The sequence below is a fragment of the Kryptolebias marmoratus genome, linkage group LG15 (assembly GCF_001649575.2).
Source record: "Kryptolebias marmoratus isolate JLee-2015 linkage group LG15, ASM164957v2, whole genome shotgun sequence".
NCBI lineage: Eukaryota > Metazoa > Chordata > Actinopteri > Cyprinodontiformes > Rivulidae > Kryptolebias > Kryptolebias marmoratus.
In genome coordinates this window covers 25,740,277-25,762,708 of record NC_051444.1, presented here as the reverse complement: position 1 = coordinate 25,762,708, position 22,432 = coordinate 25,740,277, and the positions used below count along the sequence as shown (strand labels likewise).

The 22,432-nt window shown below is 38.0% G+C and overlaps 1 protein-coding gene across 1 annotated transcript in view; it reads right to left on the bottom strand.

Annotated features, from left to right (window-relative positions):
• trpm5 (transient receptor potential cation channel, subfamily M, member 5) overlaps positions 1 to 22,432 on the bottom strand; it is a 25,987-nt gene extending 3,555 nt beyond the window's left edge. The window contains exons 1-20 of the mRNA XM_017414277.3: positions 22,398 to 22,432; positions 20,153 to 20,220; positions 18,411 to 18,567; positions 18,111 to 18,291; positions 17,515 to 17,681; positions 17,221 to 17,398; positions 15,819 to 15,883; positions 14,565 to 14,750; positions 12,332 to 12,431; positions 12,072 to 12,190; positions 10,599 to 10,940; positions 9,616 to 9,759; positions 5,149 to 5,272; positions 4,785 to 4,930; positions 3,906 to 4,018; positions 3,698 to 3,799; positions 2,284 to 2,542; positions 1,218 to 1,336; positions 724 to 856; positions 438 to 612 (exon numbers count right to left, since the gene is read on the bottom strand). Coding sequence (XP_017269766.1) covers positions 438 to 612; positions 724 to 856; positions 1,218 to 1,336; positions 2,284 to 2,542; positions 3,698 to 3,799; positions 3,906 to 4,018; positions 4,785 to 4,930; positions 5,149 to 5,272; positions 9,616 to 9,759; positions 10,599 to 10,940; positions 12,072 to 12,190; positions 12,332 to 12,431; positions 14,565 to 14,750; positions 15,819 to 15,883; positions 17,221 to 17,398; positions 17,515 to 17,681; positions 18,111 to 18,291; positions 18,411 to 18,567; positions 20,153 to 20,220; positions 22,398 to 22,424 — 2,905 coding nt within the window. The 5' untranslated portion in view covers positions 22,425 to 22,432. The remainder of the gene's footprint in view (positions 1 to 437; positions 613 to 723; positions 857 to 1,217; positions 1,337 to 2,283; positions 2,543 to 3,697; positions 3,800 to 3,905; positions 4,019 to 4,784; positions 4,931 to 5,148; positions 5,273 to 9,615; positions 9,760 to 10,598; positions 10,941 to 12,071; positions 12,191 to 12,331; positions 12,432 to 14,564; positions 14,751 to 15,818; positions 15,884 to 17,220; positions 17,399 to 17,514; positions 17,682 to 18,110; positions 18,292 to 18,410; positions 18,568 to 20,152; positions 20,221 to 22,397) is intronic.

The window sequence follows — 22,432 nt, the reverse complement described above, 5'->3', positions numbered from 1 at the left end:
GTTTGTACCTGGTACTTACAGTGTTATGTATGCTATATATCCACCAAATATGTACAAGATGAGTACCAGGTATTAACCAGATAAGCACTCAGAATGTACCAGATAAGTAGAAATTATGTACCCTGTATGTACAAAGTACAAACCAGGCAAGAAACAGGCAAGTATTTGGTACGTACCAGGTAAATACCTAATAATGTAAGTACCTTACCAATTAAGTAACTGTTACAGGTAAGAATCAGGTATGTGCCCAATATGTACCAGACAAGTGTCAGGTATGCACCCATTATGCACCAGGTATGAACAAAGTAACTACCGGATACATACTTGGTACATACCAATTAAGTACCAAGTACATACCAGGTAGGTACCCGGTACTTACCCAGTATGCATGGGGCTGTAGTATGTATTGCTAGAAAAATGGATTAACTATAGATTACCGTCTATTTCCTCCAAGGGGATTTGACCAAAAATGTGCAGATAAGGGCGGTATAAGGCTCGGCGGAACACCCAGTCAATCCTTGGGTCATTGGGATGGAGAAGAGCCTGGGTGGCAACTCCATATGCAATAAGCCACACACTCAGAAAAAAGAGGAAGAAGAAGACATCCTTCATCTGTAAGATAGAAACAGTTGTTTCTGTTATTGGCTGCACAAAGTACACACTGTCTTTACTTCGACTTATAGCCTTAAGAAATAAAAGATGTGTGAAGAAGCATTTGGTCACCATTCTTTCCACGATGATGATCTTAGGGCCCAGCTGCTTATGAATGGCAAAAATGTGGATCAGACGTAGAGTAAATACCATGAAATCTATTGCCAGAACGGTCCGTCCTGCCTCATAGGTGTCTTTTACCATTCTGCAAAATTGAGAACATTATTTTATTTTATTGTATGGTTTCATTGATTCTAGCTTTTCAATTCATTTTTTTGTTTGTTTATTTTGTTTATATATCACCAGTTAACAGCAGAAACCATGTCAGTGTTCTATACAGAAAAAAAAATGTATGTCCAAATGAGTCCAATTAATTTAAAAGTGTGAATAAATTGGATTCAAAATAAATGAAATAAATTTATTTTTTTAATAATAAATCAAGCTGTCATTACTTTATTTTACCTCTTTATGTCATCATAATAGTAAATCACAATAATAGCAGAAAAGAGCCTCCACATAAATGGTTGATGCAGTAATTATAAACGGTATTATTTAGTTACAGTTACCTGCAGGAAACCCCAACGACAAAAAGCAAGATTGCCACCATGTCACACTTGTTCCAGTTGTCCTCTACATAAAGTTTAAACTTCTTCAGGATGTTCATCTCTTCATCAGTGAAGAAACTCTGTCGTACAAAATGTTTTATGCTTTAATATGATAAATATACATACCTTTTTTATAATTAAAGAAAACATTAATAATATAAAAAGTCCTTTCCCTTGTGCCCTCTGTGAAGTCATGCACCTAAGCCCATTTCAGACACACCTGCAGGGGCTAAAATGGAGTTAGTTGGTGCACTGCCTTGCTGCTTTCAAGGCTCCTGGAAAGTCCCAGATTCTCAGCTCTGTGAAATGCCCGTTATTCAGAGAAATTAAGGTCGAGCTGTCTACTGTGGTTTGAACAAGCCACCTGTAAGTGCATTTAGAACCTCTGCCTGTTCCCTTAATGGCGCTGTCTGCTTGACGACAAGCTGAGGGCAGCAGGATGCTTTCAGAAAGTGAGAGACTGATGCACAGACAGATGGGTAGATAGATAAAGGCGCAGCGGCCTGATTGGGCTCAGGCACAATCCGCAGTCAGCTTGTGCTGCACACATTGGTCGCAGCAATTAAAAAAAAAAAAAAAAAAAGGTTAGGAACAGCACTGAAGGCCTGTCTCATATGGGTTCTCTGTGCCCCTGGGGAGCAGGGCTCAACTGGATCACTGCAATAAGGGATCAGGCTTATTTGACCTGGCTCATGGAGAGCGAGTAATGCAGAGAGATGAGAGGCTCATGAATCCTTAAATCCCCAGAGAGTATGGGTTCACTCTAGCGAATCACATCATCGCCTACTCAGATGTGTCTGACTTGTCAGAACTGAGAACTGTGGAACATCTAATCAAAGTGCTGCTTCTTTACAAAACTGCCTTGGTAGATAAATGTTATTTATTTATATTTGGTCTGTTTGTTTGTTTTCATAAAAGCATCTTAAAATAAAAATAAAAAAAATGGACAAACTTCAAGCTTGTTTGAAGATATGAAACAGACACATAAGGGATCCAGTAAGACTGGATTATTTGTTGTCATCTTCACCTGTCGAATTTCTTCCAGCACCAAGGTGAAGACCCAGAAGTAGAGCATTATCTCTGGAGCGCCGGGGCCAAAGGGTGGCGGTGGGCGAAAGTCTAGCAGGAGCACGTAGGTGAAGAGGCAGAGGAAGGCGAAGTACATGATGACGTTGCCGAGGAACACGGTGACAGGAGCGCTCCAGAAGCGACGCCAGCGGCGGAGGAGGAAGCGCCACCAGACAGTGGCACAGCTCTGAGCTTCTGGACCCCCAGGTGAAGAGTCCCTGGAAAACAAAGAGCGAAAAGAGAAACGACTTTTCAAATAAATAAAACAAAGCTAAAGATCTAAATATGGACATTAGCATGGCATCCCAACATTAAACCTGCAACATGAAATAACAGTGTCCTACAATGTTATTTATCAAACAACAAAGTTTATTTCAAATGAGCTCTTACAATCTGTAGATTTATATTTATTTGTTTTAGAACATCTTGTTTTTTATAGGAAGTTGTTAAAATCATAAGGGAGGGCAAGAAGGTTTTGGCTCAACTTATATTTTGTAGAAACTTTAAAGCCCTAGCATTCCCTGAAGGTATGCATATCGGCCCTTTCATGCCACAGTTTTAAACTGAGATCCTCTTATGTTGAGAAATGGAGTTGTAGCTATTTTTGGTCAAACCTTGAAGATATCCTTTTGTGCAATCTCATACAATATCATAATATGACATGCTATTTGTTATGAGTAACTATCTGATACTACCGCAATATTGGTAAAACTGGCTGAGTTATTGAATTTTTGTGTTTTCTGAAGCCAGTTGGCTGTGACAGCCATCTTGAAATGGGTTGGCTCCAAAAGGTAATCAGTTATAGAGGTACATCCAGTACTTGTTTTCTAGAAGTTTCAATAAAATCCGGCCAGCGATCCGTGTGATATTTTGTTAACAGACAGACAAAGCTGACTAAATTGTTAATGGGAAAATTTGCAAATAAATATCTTGTAAAATCTGTTAGCACTTAGAATAAGTTTTGAGTATCAGTATCAGCTCCTACCACACCAAATTGTAGCTCAGTACCTGTAAAATTGACTGAGTTATAGCATTTTTACCCTCCTCTTTTTTATAGTCAGTTGGCTGTGGCGTCCATTTTGAATTGGGATGACTTCAAAAGTTAACCAGATGTAGATGTACATCCAATTATTACTTTCCGAGAGTTTCATTGAAATATGTACAGTAGTTCATGAAATATTTTGCTAACAGACAGACACACTAGCAAAAACGTAGACAAAAAGATTATCATCCACTTTTGCCTTTCTGCGGCAGATGATTACAAAAAAGAGTAATAACAGCTGGACATTTGCCACAGAATGGAAACTTTAATTAGGCTTGTCACTGTAGCTAATGAAATGACCTTTAAATAACAGTGTTGGATGCAAACTCACAAAGGGTCGTCATCATCTGTTAGCAGTAATGCCTTTTCCGTATCCAGACTATCCAGCTCCACAAACTGCTTGTTACCGCCACGATTATCCAATTCCTCATCACTAAGACACAAGAAGAAGGTGTCAGAGCACGGAACACTTCTAAATGTTTCAGATGATCAGTGAGTTCCAGTGAAATTAATAAAAAGTAATAAAAAAGACTTGTTACCTGAATTTAATGAGGTTGGTCCAGATGAGTGGTGGGCAGAAGAAAGACACCACGAGTTTGGAGATGGCCGTGTCTGTCGTCATAGCCCCCCACCAGATCTTCGTGAGGAGAGCCTGGGGGTGAAAAGTGGACTTCTGGGTGGATCTAGTTTCACACCTTAGGGCCGGCTCAGTTGTGGGAATTAAGTTCACCACAAGGAGGCACCATAGGTCTTGGAATATTTTTGCCTTACAGACGTGACACTTTATTCTTAGAAGGCGCATAAGAAGAGTTATATAACACTGAAAGAAAAGAGAAAAAAAACAGCCCCCCCCCACCCTNCCCCTCTGTGTCATAAAACAAGTCAACCATTTCCTAACCCCCAGCTGCTGACTGCAGTTTGTCTCGAGGCTTCTTACGTGAAGTGGCACCTGATGCTTAGTTATGAACCTGTCCACCCAGACAGAGCGGTGAAATCTCACCATCTTTCCAAATGATACACATGTACTGAATCAAGATTAAACAGCCGCCCCATTACAAAGATGTTATTATTCCGACCGCATGCATAAAAGATGCTAGTTGCTGTGTGCCAACTTTCCCTGCTGACTGAATACCAATTAACTCTCACTGATGACTTTCTAATGACAAGGACATGTCTTGGAGGGATATGTAGGAAAAAAAAAAGTGCATTGATTGAAGTCTCTAATGGCAAGCATTGCACTGAGAACATTTTTTAATAAAGAACTTCAGCACAGAAGAGGTCAAAAATGAATATATTTCTCTTTTTTTTTTTTTTAATTGGCAATTTTTGGCCACTTGAATTGACTGAAAGGAAAAAAAAAAAAAAAAAAATCTGACAAATAAAAAATCTAAAGTAGCATGAATGTGTCTTGTTGTTACCTGGACTCCGTCGTGTGCAAAGAAGGATTTAGCATCTGCCTCAGTTGCCAAGTTGAGAACTGTAGATTTGCTCCAGCAGTGAGTTCTTCTCACTAACAAAGCATAAGCCCTGTCTTCGCTGTTGGAGTAACATTCTCCAAAGACATCTGACACAATGAGAACAGTCAGTGCACAGTGCCAAACCACTCCATTTTGTTGCGTTTTGAAAATTTGCTACTTTGAGATTCACTTTTTACTTCCTCACAAAGGGACTGTTTGTGTGTTTCTCAGACATTGTTGGTTCGAGGTAATTGAGGCTATGCTTGACCTTTGGTTTCTGTAACCACATTGTCAGCTCTTATCATCGCACAGTTTATGTACTCACCAAGGGCAAACTGCTCATACTTGGCCTCCTTCATACTGCGTGCAGACTCAGCCTCAGATTCCAGGCGCGCCATCTCCTTTAGAATCTTACAGCCTGCCAGCGCTGCTGCAACTGCCTCGGGGCCCTGAAGGATTAAAAGAAAGCGGGATCCAAGAAATGGGTCTGGAAGAGAGCTGTAGTCTAGAGTTATGGAGCGCGTCATCTTTTGCATCTTAATTTTTTTTTTGTACAGAGTGCTTCAGCTACAATTTCACTACAGCAGTTGGACAAAGAAGTGTCTAAATTGACCATGTAGGTTGTGCACAAAGGATGGATTTTTGAGTTTTGGTTGTGGTACTTTTTGGCATTTTAGTGTCATCCAAAGTTGAGTAAAATCTGGTCACTAAAGTGCTTTAACAGTGTCTACTATAGAGTCTACATTTCAGAGAGTTTTCATTTACTTCCTCTCAGGCTTTGGTTTTAGTTTATTTCAATACACTGTAAGAATCAAAACTGATTTATTTTAGGGAACATGATTAACATCAGGTTATACAGTATATAACTGAGAGGACAGGTGTATGTAAAAAGATGTATTAGTTGATGATTTTAATAACTTACTGAAAAAAAGGCCCAGCATTCCTTGAAGTAATGCATATTGCCTGCTACCATGGCTACTACTATCATGTCGCAGTTTTAGACTAAGATCATCTTGTGCTGAAAAATGGTCAAATCTTCAAAATATTAAATGGAATTTTATGCAATATCAAAAGATGTTATGCTCAGACTACAGTATGTGCTGGGAATGACTGTCAGATACTACCACACCTAATTTTTAGCTCAGTTCTTGTAAAATTGACTGTTTTATTGACATTTTTGTGTTAGCTAATGACAATTTGCTGTGGCTGACATCTCGACTTGGATAAACTCCAAATGCCAAACAGTTTAGATGTTCGGCCAATGTTAGGGCAGTTAGGGCTAAATTTTAAACAACTACTACCACACCAATTTTTAGCTCAATATTTGTAAAGTCGGTTGCATACTCAACATTTCTTTTTAAAATGTTTAAGGTCGATTCACTGGAGGGGCAATCTTGAATTGGATAAACAGAGATACAACAAATGATTATGTCCTGAAAGTTCTATCAAAATGCATCTCTTGTTTCATGAACTATTTTGCAAACAGTCAGAGTCGACTCAAAATAGTTAACAGCAAAATTTTAAACGAAAAACTCTCATAATCCCTGAGCACTCAGAATATCTGTTGGGGATCAGTCTCAGCTACTACCACACAAAACTATATGTTACTATCTGTAAAATGAGTGTTTATAGCTATTTATGTCCTTTTCAAGGTCAGTTGGCTGTGGCAGCCATCTTGGATTGGGTTGACTTCAGAAGTAAATCATTTGTAGTTGAACACCCAGTGATTAAATTTTCATTAATGTTTCACTGAAATTCTTTCATGAGATATTTTGATAACAGATAAGCACATAAACATGTGCATGCATGGACACAGAATTTTTTTTATAAATATATATATATATATATATATATATATATATATATATATATATAACTGTCTGCCTTCTTTTTCTGACAGTATGTGATAATAAATTAAAAACAACTGACTTTCTTGATCTGCATTTTTTTAAAATTTGGTTTAAAAAAACATACAATCTCTAATAGTTTAATTTTAATTTTCAGATTAATATCTGTGTCCTACTCATACACAGATGAAGAAATAGCTTCAAGCACTCTAAAACCGTGACAAAATGGCTGAGAATGTTCAAACACCTTGCCAGCAATACAGATGACCTGTCCTTTTCACACGTGTGCATAGTGCGTTAATCAGCAGTGTGATTTCAACATATAGTTCAATTTGCCTGGCTAGGTGCCCCAAGGTGAAGCACATAAGTGCGTCTCACCTTTATTGTGGGATCATTTCTGACTTTGTGTCGCTTTTGGCCTCAAGGGCAGCATTGGAGGAATATTAGACGTAGTCATCATGTATGTCTGGTGTTATTTGCATTTGCGTCGTATAATCAAAGTGTTCCAAAAAGCCTCTGGGATTTCACTTTATTTAAGGGTTTCAGGAATGTCATGGTAAAAACTAATTATTAACATTATTAACCTTGTCACTCCTTGCTCAGGAAGAAGATAAAAAGGGCATATTTCCCTTGGTACTGAAGTATTTCTTGAAAAGTAAGGTTTTAACATTTGATTGCTTTTTTGGGAGACAGGAAGAACTGAGCTCATGGGAGCTTATAAGTCAAAGGACTCTCTCTGTATACAAAGAAAATCTTTTAATTCATGATGCACTATATTGCCAAAAGTATTCGCATCACACACACATATGAACTTGAGTGACATCCCATTCTTAATCCATAGAGTTTAATATGATGTTGGCTCACCCTTCGCAGCTACAGCAGATTTAACTCTTCTTGGAAGACTTTCCACAAGGTTTAGGAGTGTATTTATTGGAATTTTTGACTATTCATTTGTGAGGTCAGACATTGATGTTGGATGAGAAGGCCTGGCTCACAGTCTCCGCTCTAATTCATCTCAAAAGGGTTTTATCAGGTTGAGGTAAGGACTCTGTGCTGGCCAATCAAGTTCTTCCACCCCAAATTTGCTCATCCACATCTTTATAGACCTTGCTTTGTGCCCTGGTGCACAGTCACGTTGGAACAGGAAGGGGCCATCCCAAACTGTTCCCACAAAGTTGGGAGCATGGAATTGTCCAAAATGTCTTGGTATGCTGAGAGTTCCTTTCACTGGAGCTAAGCGGCCGTGCCCAACTCCAGAAAAACAACCACACACCATAATCCCCCCTCCACCAAACTTTACACTTGGCACAATGCACAAGTCAGACAAGTGCAGTTCTCCTGGCCACCGCCACCGCCAAACCCAGACTCATCCATCAGATTGCCAGACAGAGAAGCGTAATTCATCACTCCAGAGAGCATGTCTCCACTGCTCTACAATAGAGTCTAGTGGCGGAGGTCTGTAGCTGTTGACTCTGCAGAACGTTGGTGACCTCTGTGATCTATGAGCCTCAGCACCCTCTGAGCCCGCTCTGTGATTTTACGTGGCCTACCACTTCATGGTCGAGTTGCTTCCACTTTGTTATAATACCACTAACAGCTGACTGTGGAATATTTAGTGGGGAGAAAATTTCAAGACTGAACGTATTGCACAGGTGGCATACTATCACGGTACCACACTGGAATTCACTGAGCTCCTGAGAGCAACCCATTCTTTCACCAATGTTTGTAGAAGCAGCCCGCATGCCTAGGTGCTTGATTTTATACATGTGTGGAAGTGAAAGGGATTGGAACACCTGGATTCAACGATTTGGCTGGGTGAATGAATACTTTTGGCAATGTAGCGTATATAGTGTACATGATGTCATGTTTCATCGTCAGCAGATGAGATCCAGTTAATAACTCAAGTACCATGGCACATGTCAAGTGTATAAATAATGACAGTGCACACTGTAGTGGAAAATTTTCCATTTGATCTAACATTCTCTGGGGACCACAATCCTTTAATTTCAAAGTGCAACGGTTTTATATTGTTTGTGGTCTATAATTTGATTTTTGGATCCACATACATCTAAAAAAATATATATATATATATATATATATATATATATATATATATATATATATATACTACCTACTGAATATCTGATATTTTTGTAGCACAAGTCAGTTTGTGAGGATAATCGCTACGGGGTCTTCAATGTGAGAGATGCTTCAAACAATCAAATTATGAATGCTGCGATCCAAGCCGCAGTGTGAGTGGCAAAACGATTTGCAGTGGGGGTGTACACACGCTGCATGCAATTACCATCATTTCAGACAATATTTGAAATAAGAAGCCAAGCAGTAGCACATAAGTGTGACCGCTGCTGAGATTAGGATAATTGGTTGCTCTAGTTCAGGAAAGGGCAGTGAAGAAAAGGGAGAAAAAAACCCCCAGAAAAACGAAAAAGTGCCCTAAAAAAAACATTAAAAACAAAAAGCAATCATCATTGATTGGTGTCATTTAAACTATTCATACAACATCAACTCAATGTCGGGTTATATTTCTCATTAACTACATCAGGAACTTTAGATATGGCTGGCCTATCTCACCATGAGGTGACTGCCTCAGCAGGAAGCATGACCTTCATTTCAGTAATGTTCTTTGAGATAAGATTGCTTTTTAGCTCACCTTGTTGCACAGCTCTTTTATGTAGATGACATTTCATATGGCAGGACTCACCTACGCCTGCACTGTGCTGCCTTGCCTGCATCGCTCTTGTTACTCTCCATTTGAACTTATGCTGTCCGAGTCTAATTCACAGCTCACTTCAGATCGGCTTGAATAAATATATATATTTTTTTCTCCACGGCCAGACATATTTAGGCTGCCACTGACTGAACTGCACAGAGCTGATTTAGTACAAGCTGGAGCTGAACTGAGCAAAGAAGCTGACAAGACTGACCATGGCCCAAAAGTAGTTAGCCATCTGCTGCCGGTTCTGAAGGACGGCCCAGAGGAAGAGATCTCGCCAAGGATGTTCACAGCGCTCCTCCAACTCAGGCAGGTTCTTCTGGCTGTGGAACAATCGGCCCTTCGCTGGCTTTTCCTGAAACGTGTAGACAGTACACCCGATGTATTAAACATGAATTGTAAATAGGGCAGCTGCACACAGTTTAGGCAACATTCAGCGTCTACATGAGTCATAGAATTTATGGAACACATTACAGCTGAATTCATTACAACCACTGCCAAGGAAGTCTTTTTTATGTTTAATTGTCTGCCTGACATCAGAAATGTAATGTTGTTTTAAATTCTAAAAAAAAAAAAACAAGAAAAAAAAAGTGTCCTCTTAAATTATTGGCTTTTATGATAGAATAACAAACTCCAAAAATGTCAAAGGACATAGAGTGGGGCAGATACTGAAAATAATCCAATTTAGACAAACTCTTTCAACATATAACAGCAGTTCTTGATTTGGTTAGTCATGAAAATCAATCTTTTTTTTATTCTCCAGTAATAGTAAGAACAAGGGATATGATTGAACTTAGAATGAGGTATAATCATCTAAAAACTATTATATTTTTTGGGTTAAATTATATTCTTTATCCCCGCAACTGCTAAACGAGTTACCATAAAAGTTACGATCAAAGACCAACTTTCCTCCAGGAAAGGAGTATCATGTATTCACTATATTACCCTCTTCATCATCATTGTCATTTAAGACACTTTTAACAGTTTCAAATGGTAACCTGAAAGGGTTAGAAGTGAAAATTATTCATGAAAACCACAGGGCAAATACAAACTGTGACAAGAGGCCAAAATTGGATGTTTAACGTGGTTAGTAGAAGGGTAGAAAATGACTGCAAGAACTTAAACTTAGAACTTTTGAGGTAAAGATGATATTTTTAACTTGATTTGACATGTAAGTTAGTATCTATTGCTCACTGTGGGAATCTTTTGGTAGAAGCCTTTGCAGGAGTCATGGAGAAAGTCTTTCAGCACTTTGGCGACCTCAAAGAGGGTGAAGCGAGGTTTGCCTTGCTCAGGAGGATGGTGTCCGGGTGGACCAGGCGTTCTGGCCGCTCCAAGGAGGAGCTGCTTCTCCTCGTACTTTTTCAGTAGCAGGTTGTGAAGGAGGCTCTTCTCTGAGACAGACCAGTAGAGCTCCTGCAGACGGCCGTAAGTAAGGAACTCGCCCAGGTTCACACCGTTGTCCACAAAGAGGCGCACAAAGTCTGGCTTGTCGTTGATGAGAGCGTCCGTCATCACTTCTTCAAGGTCACAAGCCTGTGCAGATGGTGAGGTTTTGCTACAGTCATGCACAGTCATTTACAGCTTATTCTATTTTTATTCCACTGCTAACAGGCCTCACTGATCCTTATGAGGTCTAATGAGCCACACTGCGTGTTTCACTGGTATCAAATGTTGACATGTTGAAACTTCCACAAGAAATAAATTCACAGCTATCTTAACTGTGCAGCTTGGTGAATAGATGTATTTTATTCTATGCCATAAACATTTGGAGATTTTTATGGCTATACAGGAACAATCAGCGTGGCAGATCTATTGCTCCAAGGCTGACATAAACTGATTATTTGTGATAATTGGCAAATGTTATAAGTATAACATGTCAGATTAAAGGCCTAGCATTCCTTTGCGACATGCATATCACCCACTGGCTTCCATGGTGCAAGTTTAAACTAAGATCATCTTAGGATGAGAAGGAATAGAGTTCTAGCCATTTTTGTCAAACCTTATAAATAACATTAAGTGGGAAGTCTTACAATATTGCAAGATCTTGTGAGATGTTTTAGGGCTCAGAGTATGCATTGAGAATGACTCTTAGCTATTACACATCAAATTTTAGCTTGATAGCTGTAAAATTAGCTGTGTTATAGCTGGTTTTGTATTTCCCAATATCACTTGACTGTGGCGACCATCTTGAGTTGGGTCGACACCAAAAGGTAATCAGGTGTAGATGTGGATCCTTTGATTGCTTTCTGAGAGCTTCATTATAATTTTTCCAGTGGTTCAGGAGATATTTTGCTAACAGACAAACAAACAAACACAGGCATGCACACACACAGACATGGGCAAAAACAAATCTTGCCTTTCACAGAGGATGATGTCTAACAATCTAATTTATGACACTAAAAATGAAAAGCAAACCATTTGCTGTATTATGTTTACATTAGTTGTAAATGTATGCTCAGTGCAAGTTTATAGTTTATATCAATGAATACAGCTGGAGGCAGGTATAGACCCTGTTGTCATTACTCTAAATGTGTTAAACTGAAATGTTTTTGTTCCTCAAATAGCTGTAATCTGCCTTAATGTAGCACCTGACTGGATGAAGCGTTAAACTGCCAAGACTTGTTCAACCTCTAATCAGTCAGTTATTGTTACATAACCACTCACCTTCCACTCCACATCTCCATTAAAGATGTCACTTTTGGCAATGTCCACTCTGTTCCATGCCACAGCCAGCTTCAGCTCATCCAGGAAATCCTGAGCTTCCTGACTTTGGCTTTTACAAGCTGATAAGCACACAGACATGCAAAATGTCACCATAAAGTCCACAGCCTTATCAAATGCTCAACAAGTCAGAAAACCTGCAATTGTACAACCAGAGAGAATTTCATATTTTGGAAAACAAATTCTGATAGGAAGTACTTTACCTTTGACAAGAGCTTTGAGAATGACAGTATCCAGTTCAGAACTTTCCTGTTCTGGGTCATGGACAGTAAGGAGATGTCCATGATCAAGTATCTTCTGGATCTGATGGGCAGGTAACAACAGAAACATGTAAATTTTAGTTATTGTAATATAATTTTCAGCTAAAACAAAACATCTATTGTATTCAATCTAGAATCCAACCCTCATCCTGCATTTATTTAAAGTACAACGTCAATTCTGAAAAAGTTGGGACACTGTGGAAAACGTAAGAAAAAAACAAAACAAAACATAATATGAAGATATTTTAAACTTATTTTTTTGTTCAGGACAAAACCAAATAAATATATCAAATGTTTAAACAAGAAAAGTACAATTATTTTTTTTAATTTTATGGCAGCAACAAATCTTTTAAAAAGACTGGACTGGGGAGACTAAAGAATGAACAAAAACAAATGGAGCAGCATTTTGCTAATATGTTTAATTGGCAATAAGGTTATCAAGAGGAGTGGGTATAAAACAAGCAATTTTAGAGAGGCTGAATATTTCAAAAATAAAGAATGGCTGAGGTTCACCAGTCTTAAAATTATCTTAGAATAATGGAGCAATTTCAGAATTATATTCCTCAATGGAACACTGGGAAATCTTTAAAAATTATATATTATTATTATTATTATTATTATTATTATTATTATTATTATTATTATTATTATTATTATTATTATTATTATTATTATTATACAATTCATAATATCACAAAAAGATTTAAAGAAAAAAATCTTATGCAAAGGGCAAGGACCAAAGTCAGTACTGGATACTTGTAATGTTTGTGCCCTCAGGCATCGCTGCATTAAAAACAGGTCTGATTCGGTTCTGGACATCACTGCATGGGCTCAGGAACTATTTTGAGTGCACAGTTCTAAAGCCTGCCTCTCTGATGGTATTAGTGCCTATGGCCTGGGCAGCTTACTCATCTGGAAAGGCACCATCAATACTGAAAAGTATATACAGGTTTTAGAACAGCATATGCCCCAATCCAGATGATGTGTTTTTTGTTTTTGTTTTGTTTTTTTCAAGAAAGACCTTGCATTTTTCAGGCAGACATTGATACACTGTGCACTGCAAAACAGCATGGCTTCGTAGCAGAAAGCTCCAGGTCCTGAACTGGCCTGCCTGCTGTCCTGACTTCTCACCAATTGAAAACGATTTGGCACGTTATGAATTGAAATAATCCAGCAACAACAACTCAGCACCATTGATCTGCTAGGATGCTACATCAAACAGAAATGGAACAAGGTTCCCCTCCAAAAACTCCAACAAATGGTCTTCCCAGTTCCTAGGTGTTTACAGACTCTTGTTTAAAAAAACGACTCACCTTCCCCCCCCCCGAAGGTCATGGCATGTAAAAAATTAACGGCTGAAGGTGTTCACATGTCACCAAGTCACTGCGACCGGGGAAGACGCCAAAGCCAATACATCATCACCCACCTATCCCCTTCCCGCTGTGCTGCGCCCCTGACCTCCCCGACCTGTATTCAAAACTTAACATTGTATAGAATGTGTACGCTCCACGATGCTCATGCATGCACTAATGTGTGTCATCATTAGGGTACAGACAAGTTCGACTTTCACGCATGACTAAACTCCCGTCAGCAGAGAGTGAGAGTGCGCGCCAGAAAAAAACATTACAAGGAGACCATCTTGCAGCCTGCACGAGGCTGTCGATAAATGGGCCAGATGTTTGCAATTTTTTTATACCAAGAAGCTCTGGAATTGTTCCTTGAGAAGCCCCGAAGAATACACTGCAGTGAGAAAAGCTGCACACGCTGTAAATAAATCATCCAAGTTATAAAACCGTTTATTTATTTATCTCTGTTTTTACATGTACTAATTATGTTATTAGTGAAATGTTAAGAGTATTGCTGTCATTAAAAGCAAAACACAAACTCAAATTCTTTGTCTTGTTGATTACCTGTTGTTCTGCCAAATCTACCCACCTCCCCACAAACACACACACTTTGAGATTTGTTGCTGCCATGAAATGAAAAATGACCTTTTTTTAAACTTAAAAAAAATGGAACTCTTAACTAATCTTACACAAATTCTCAAAGAGAAGATGCAAAAAAAAAAAAATCCTCTATCTTTCCCAGTGTGCCCCACTTTCCTGTCGATGTTCAACCCTTGACAAGTGCATGTCTTTGTATGTGCCAGCCTCCCTGCTGTGCACATGGCTCTCACCAGCTTGACCCAGTTACTGATGTCTGTGCTGTGGTGGGCATTGGGAAAGGTGTCCAGCAGCAGCTCTTGAACACTGTCTGTGTCCCAGCAGCCTCTATCCATCAGTGTGACAAGGATGTCAGCCACGCCTCCAGAGCCTGCCAGAATCAGCCACGGTGTGGAATTTCCAATACCCTTGTACATTCTCTGCAGCAAGAAAAACATTTATCAACAACAGTATCGATCACCTAATGCGGTGGCTTTTGATTTCTTTAGTTATCATCATATTTGTGCAACTTTGTGCTGACTTGGTCAGGCGTTTTGGTTGAAGAGATTAGTTTTGTGATAAAGTGTGTGTCCTCAGTTTGACTTTGGCTTGCTGCTTTGGGGACCATATTAGGAGAATGATTCTCAAGCCTTAGCCAGTCTTTTCAGATCTATATCATGAGTCGTATTATGGACACCAAAATAACAATATCTGGCATTCTTTAAAGTTTCTTCTTTGAGTCATTACCATCCACTGCCAAAAGCCAAAGGTGGATGATAACGTTTTTGCCTGTGACTGTGTGTGTGTCAGTCTGGGTGTCTGACTGTTTCTAGAACATTTCATGAATCCACTAAATGGATTTTAATGAATCTTGCAAAAACTAATCATCAGATATACATCTACAACTGATTAACTTTTGAAGTTAGCTTGATTTAAGATGGCTACTACAGCCAACTGACCTTAAAAAAACACACAAAAACATTATGTGGCAGTAGCTGAAACTGATCCCCAACAAATATTTTGAGCACTGACAAATGGCATAAGATATTTGTTTAAATTTTGCCATTAACTGTTTAGAGTCAAAACTGTCTGTTAGCAAAATATCTCATGAACCACTGGGCAGAATTTATTGATGCTTTCAGGAAATATTTTGATCTACATTTACAATCGGTTAACCTTTTGAGCAAATCTAATTCAATATGGCTCTAACAACCAACTAACATTAACAAACAAAGATCGCTACAATTCTGCCATTTTCACTGATATTGTGCTAAAATGTGGTGAGGTACTAGCAGGCAGTCACTTGCAGCACATACAGTACTTTGAGCAGGACATCTTACAATATTGCATGAGATTGTGCATAACCTTATTTTCAAGGTTTGACCAAAATGGCTACAACTCTTTCATTACTCAACAGAAGATGATCTTAGTCTAAAACTCTGGCGTAAATAGTAACAGGCAATTTGCTACTAGGCATCTACTTTCTGAATAACAAATATTAAAGTTACCTTTAAGATTCTGGGCTCCCCATGAACCAACAGACAGAGAACGGGGATCTCAAAACTTCCTGTTCCTGCAGACATCAAGATGCACATCTCAGATTTTTATGATACACCTGTCTCTTTAGTGTGTGAATGGTGATTAGGCTGTACTGAACTGAGGTTGCTGAAGCCAAAGTGTGATATTTTTTTTTCTTTCTACTGAAGACATCAAATAATTCAGTTCATCAAATTCCCATCATGAAGTGTAAAATATTTAGAAAAAATACGCAGCATCAAGGTTCCCTGTTAATGATCTCACAGCTTTCCGTATTGATTTTGTGACAGCTTTATAATCCGAGGCTTTCTGGTTATAGACCAATATATTTATTGGGGCATAAAATGGAAAGGTTGCAACTCGTCAGATATGCCAGCTGGCACTAAATACTCATACTACATATGCACAGGTAGGCCCTTCCTCTATATTAGACAGACAGGAAACCCTGCTAGCATTTACTAAAATGTTTTTTAAAGAGCATTAAAGTATTGTTTTTTTCTTCTGCATGCACCTTAATTTTAATTGGATTGGATAAAACTTACTTGAAGTTAAACTGTGTTTTGTTAATCTCTAACTTACAAGGTTAGCATGGGCTTAGCAAGCTTGGTCAAGTTTGATATGGTAGGAACAGTTGGAAAATTGTCTCACAGCTGTCTACAAATCAGATTGTTTTATTAAAATAGTTTAAAATTGGAAAATGTGTGCAATGATGCAGAAAATTGTTTTACAGAGGTTTCATGGTGTTCTGTTCCATTTCTTTTTAACACTATATATGTATATATATATATATATATATATATATATATACAGTAGGGGTTTAATTGCTTTTGTTACAGCAGTTCTATGACTTGTGTTATATATGCAATAAAACATGAGTCAGAGTTAAATATTACTCTGTACTATTTATGTTCTTAGACCTGCTTTGATTTGGCATTATTTGTCTTTACAACATTGCTAAATGGTGGCCTTCAAAAGCAGAAACAGTAATAGTTAGGTTAAGTGATCAAAAAAAAAAAAAGTTAACTAGACTGGCACACGTTCTTTCAAAATTGAGGCTTTTTGATTTTATAGAAACTCATCTCAAAAGGTCATAAAATATGTAGCTTGGTTACTTTTAAGATATGCATATTTGAAGCTGTCACATCTATTATGCCCCATCACAATAATATCCTTAATATATGTATAATTTAACACTAGCAAAGCTATCATTTGCAGACTGAATGTTCTCTACTTTTCAAGATTTGACTATTAAACTGACTTTAATGTTGAATTTTAACTTTTAATCAAGTAATATTCAAATGTGGCATTCTTATCGCTTGGATAAATGATTCTCACTATGTCACTTTTTCCCAGCAGTGTCCTGGGTAATTTTACCTCCATAACCTGTGCGCTGAAGGGAAATGTGTTTGAGTAGTTTCACCCTCATTTCACTGGTGGCTCCTGGTCTGTTGGGATCCTCCTCCACAAGCACAAAGTGAGAGTGGTGGCTGTCCAGGGAATACACTGAACCGTGAGGCAGGTCCTGCGGTTTGTAAGCTGCAGGCTCATCCACCTTAAGCAAATGAACACGGGCATGAAGGACCGAGGACAGCACAAACACATTAATGTTGCTCAGAGATGATGGAGTTGTCTTTAGTGGCAGTCTATTGTCTGTGTGTGAACAGAAACCTTGGCAGTGAGCAGGGCCTCTCGGTTGTGAATCATGTTCCAGGGTGCGATGCCAATAGCCACTACTCGGACTTTAGAGGAGGTGCTGGCCAAGGAGTGATCTCTCACCGCCTGGCCCAAGTGCTTGGTGATGCCAAAGCGAAGGCCATTAGTCAAAATCCATGCCCCTGGAGAGCAGAGAAGCAGTTATGTATCTGTATGTGTGCGTGTGTGCATGAGGTATTGGACATTTTATGCTAAGTTCCACAGAAACTGCATAGCTGTAAGTGAATTTGAAAGCACATATCAGACCAGAAGGTTGTGTCGAAGATTACACAAGAGCTGCACAGTCAATCCAAATTAGATTGTTGTGTCATAAATGCCGCTATACAATTTTTTTGTTTTTAAAGAAATGAATGATGTATTTGATCTTGGTACATAAAACACATATAAGCACAAATAGGAAAGTCATTTCAAGAGTGTAACTTTTTAAATCAAAGAACAATACTATATACAATTGGTGTTAGCAATTCTGCTACAAGTCAATAAAAGGCAACAAAAAAACTAATTCCCTCGCTGTCAAAAGTCAAGGCCAGTTTTGTTCCTCTGATAATAACCTGTGCTCTGTGCTGCTTTCACCAGTCCTTTTCTAAGAGTGTCCCTGAGCCAGGGTTTCATCTGAGCCAGTTCATCTCCTCCCACCAATGCCACGACCAAATGTGGAGGAGCCAGGCCCCACTCCTCTGTCAGCATCTTGTAAATCAGAACTGGATCCGTGTTGCTGCACACTCTCATAAACTGAATAAATGGAAGAGGAATGTTATGTCAGCATCCTGTTTTCAAGATAAATCTCACTAGATTGTTTCTTTTTCTTTAATATTATTTGATTTATTTACATTTCTGTTATTTAACCTCACCTTCCCTCTTGTCTTGGTTGACCCAATGAAGTCAATGTCACCAACTCTGCCAGCTGCCCAGTGGCTCTTCTCCTTTTTCATTCTGCTGGCCATGCCTCTGGCTACATTCTCAATAGCTTCATCCACTGTTGAGCAGCAAGAACAGCCAAGGAGGACACTACAAAAGACAGATAATTGTACGGTATCGTAAAGTAGCACACAAAAGAAAGCGAAATACCAATCTATTATGTCTTTTGAAACCTGTATCATCTGCAAAGGTTATTGTGGGTTTATGTTTGTAACACAAGTTTCTTATATATATATATATATATATATATATATATATATATATATATATATATATATATATATATATATATATATATATGTTATATATATATGTTATAAACTACTTAAAGTATGTCAGTAATGCTTGCAGGTAATTTATGCCATAAAATCTTGGCAAGTTAAAATGAATTAGTACCCTACAAGGACATTTTTTAAAGAACAGAATATAATTATTGTAATTTTATGCCACATACAAATGTATTTGAAAGACTTTTGCCTCTGTTTATTATAAGTTATTCCATCTTGTTAATTGCTAACATGTCAGAATAATTCAAACAGTTATTAATATTGTTAATCAGTGTATTGTACTAGAATCTTCTTTCTTTATTTCTGAAGCAAAACTTTGTAAACTTGAGCAGAAGGTAGAAGTTGGATGAACTTTTAAACAAAGGTAATCTTTAGGCCCCTCATGCTCCCTCTCTGCTGTGCTTGAGCTCTTTCCCTAAGGATCATCCTGCAGTAGTGCATGCAGACCAAAGATTGTATATTATAATATTGGACACAAAACGAGAACTCAGAAGTTGAAACCAAAGTGGACCAGAGTTCCCATGGGCATCTGAACTTCTGGTGAAAAAATAAAATGTCAACCAAACAACAGATAAGAGAGTCTGCAGCACTCTCCTCCATGAATAAATAAAAATATCATAGCAGTTGTGAAGGCTATTTGTAATATCAATATACTGTATCCTTGTTTAAATGACTTATTAGCAACATTTATGTTCTTTAATCAGGAATAGATGGGGTCACCAATCCATTAACACGAATGGTTAGGTTATATCAATGAACACAGTTCAAAAAAAGTAAAAACAACAAAAAAATGCAATGAGAAAAAAAATAAAACAATTGGGAACAACAAAAAATGGGGTCTGTAGAGTTTACAGTGAGAGCTTTGAGAAGTTATGTTATGCTTTGATGGTGTAAAGCAGTTCTATTTCCAGAGAAGCTTTATATTTTATTAGTAAAATTATGAGTTTTCTGTCAAAGTGGTAAAACTTGTTTCAAGTTTTTATGTAAAACAACAAATTTAGATAACTGGAGGTATTCTCAGTGTTTTATGGTTTGGCTGCAGTGTTCAATAATCTTTTTCATAGAATTTGCTTTGTTTGTATTATACAAATCATTCCCTTCTACGGCTCAGAAACATCTATGTCTCATGAATAATTTAAATTAAATAATCTACTTGGCATTTGTTAAGACTTGCATCCAATTTACTGGGCTGATCTAAGAGAATACAAATGTCTACTTTCCACTGATACAATGAATGTTTCTTTTCAATTAAGATATTTTTTAATTGTCAAATATAACATTCTAAATAATCACAATCCCTGTTACCATGATTGTGTTGTAAATACCAGTTCATGTTGAGACCTAAACTTAAATACTCCTTTCTGTCTTTTCCATCTACATGCACACACCTGTGCTCCTCTGACCACTCCAATATGTCCCCACATCGCAGGCATCTCGTCTGCGGCTGCAATGGCTCCTGCAAACAAATGAATACACAGACATTAGGTCAATTTTCCACTAAATCTATTATAACTCACTCACCACGACTCACACTGATGGAAAGGCTGTAATAAGTACTTGTGGTTAATGCAAAGCTGGCAGAATTTTCATTCTCGCTTCACATGCAAAGTGCTTCATCCTGTCTGATGCTTGGAGAAGAAAACACACAAGTGAACCCTCTATGAAACAGTGCCATACAGTGGGCTAAAGAGACATGAAACTCTTCTGATGTAAGGCAAGATGTGAACAAAGTCCAGGGATTGAAACATTTTATGCACTTTTAACAGCTGCCCAATGCAATTGTCCCTCGTTCACAGTCCTCACACCTGCAGCAAGACTCACTGAGGACTGTCTTCAGTGACACAAAGAACAAGGAGTACTGCTAAAGATGCTATGATCTGCACAAAACCCTTACTTTAAAATGATGGAATCAAAGTTGTGGCACTTCAAAGCCAGCTGAAGGAACTGATCTGTTAAATATCAGCGAACGAGCGAAAAGGTGGTGCTTTGAAGGCAGCAATTAATGAAAAAGTAGTCTCATCAAATATTGATCTGATTAAAGATTTTTCTGTTTAGTGCAATTTGTGTAATGTTATCTAAGACTGGTATTTCTTCTTTCCCTTTACCTTGGTGACAAAACTTTTCTATAAATATGTTTATTTCATTAAGCTAACCATGTTTGGAAAATGACATTGCAACAGCAGCTATTGTTTTTCAAAGAAAACTTTCATCTTTGAACAGTTCTGTTCATAGTGAAAAAATGGCACTCGGTACAAAAAGCAAGCTCATTCATTATTGATAAGATTATCCCTTTGCCTGAGTAAACACAGACTTTTATCAGTCAGCCTTATTTGCATGGGCACTTGAGCTGCCTGCGAAAGATGATTAGAAAAACTGCAACAGTAGAGCGCATCCCTATCACAGGAAACAGCAGCCTCTCTGTGTACTTGGAATCGGGAAAAGCGTTGCTGCACAGAAAGAGAGTTAATTTCTCTTTAGCCATCTGTTTAATGGAGGTGAGCAGCAAGCTATGGCAGCTTTCATTTGACTACAGGTTTGAGTCTGGGAGGGAAAAAAGACTACTGGGTATGCAAACTTGACAATTTGCATGCAAAGGTAGAGGGAAGGATGTTGAGCTGTGTGCGTGCATTGGTGTGTGTTTGGATGGATGGGTAAATGTCTTAAGGAGATACATTTCCTTCCATCCACACAAACATGATGCATTTTGGTAAAATAACCTTTGTTACTTTTTGAACTAAGCTGAAGGGCCCAACAAACATCTTTGATCCTTAAAAAAGTCATTGAAATTCTAATGCTGTCTTGAAAAACGTTTATATTCACATTTTGACATTTTACAATGGCCAGAATAAGGGAAAACTGATACAAGTTGCACTATTTGCATAACTATTTGAACTTTGTAAAGCCTAAGACTAATGAAAGTTTTATTTTCATCATAGTAGATGAAGGTGATTAAAATTTCAACAAGTTTTAGCTTCTCAACACCTAAAATACACAAGATATCAGACAAAACATTTTCACATAAGCATAGTATACGGTTTGCCTTATTAGAAAAGAGAATCATTTTATAAAAACAGCAAAAAGGCAACCAAAAAGAACAATCGATATTTGTTCAAAAATATACCGATTACACATCTATGGTTTCTAGAGATAGATTACATCTGGACACACTTCCTGACTCCTCTCTTACAAAAGGAGTTTTTCTTCCTCTGTTGCCAAGAGCTGCTCCAGGGGGAGTTGTTTTTTTATTAATACTGCAAGGTCATAACTTTTAGATATAATGTCCCCGGAGATAACCTGAACTTTGGTGTTACTGTACATAAATAAAACTGAACTGAGCAGTTTAATTACATGTTCTAAAGATGAAATCGTGCAGAACTTGACACTGCAAGAAAAACATAAACCTTTAACTGTTATATTTTTCCTTTTCTTTTTTTAACCAGAGTGCTTTGTTATCTGTAACAACCAGTATAGATGTGGCCATCATTTGCATCACATATTTCAACTAATTCAGACAGCATTTTATTTTACTAAACTGTCACAATTTAGATATTTCTGTAGTATTAAAATTAAAATTAAAATAAATAAAATAAGAGAGAGAGAGAGAGAGAGAATGGGCACACAATACATACTCACCAGAGGTGTGTCTTGTTTTTCTGACATGGCTACAC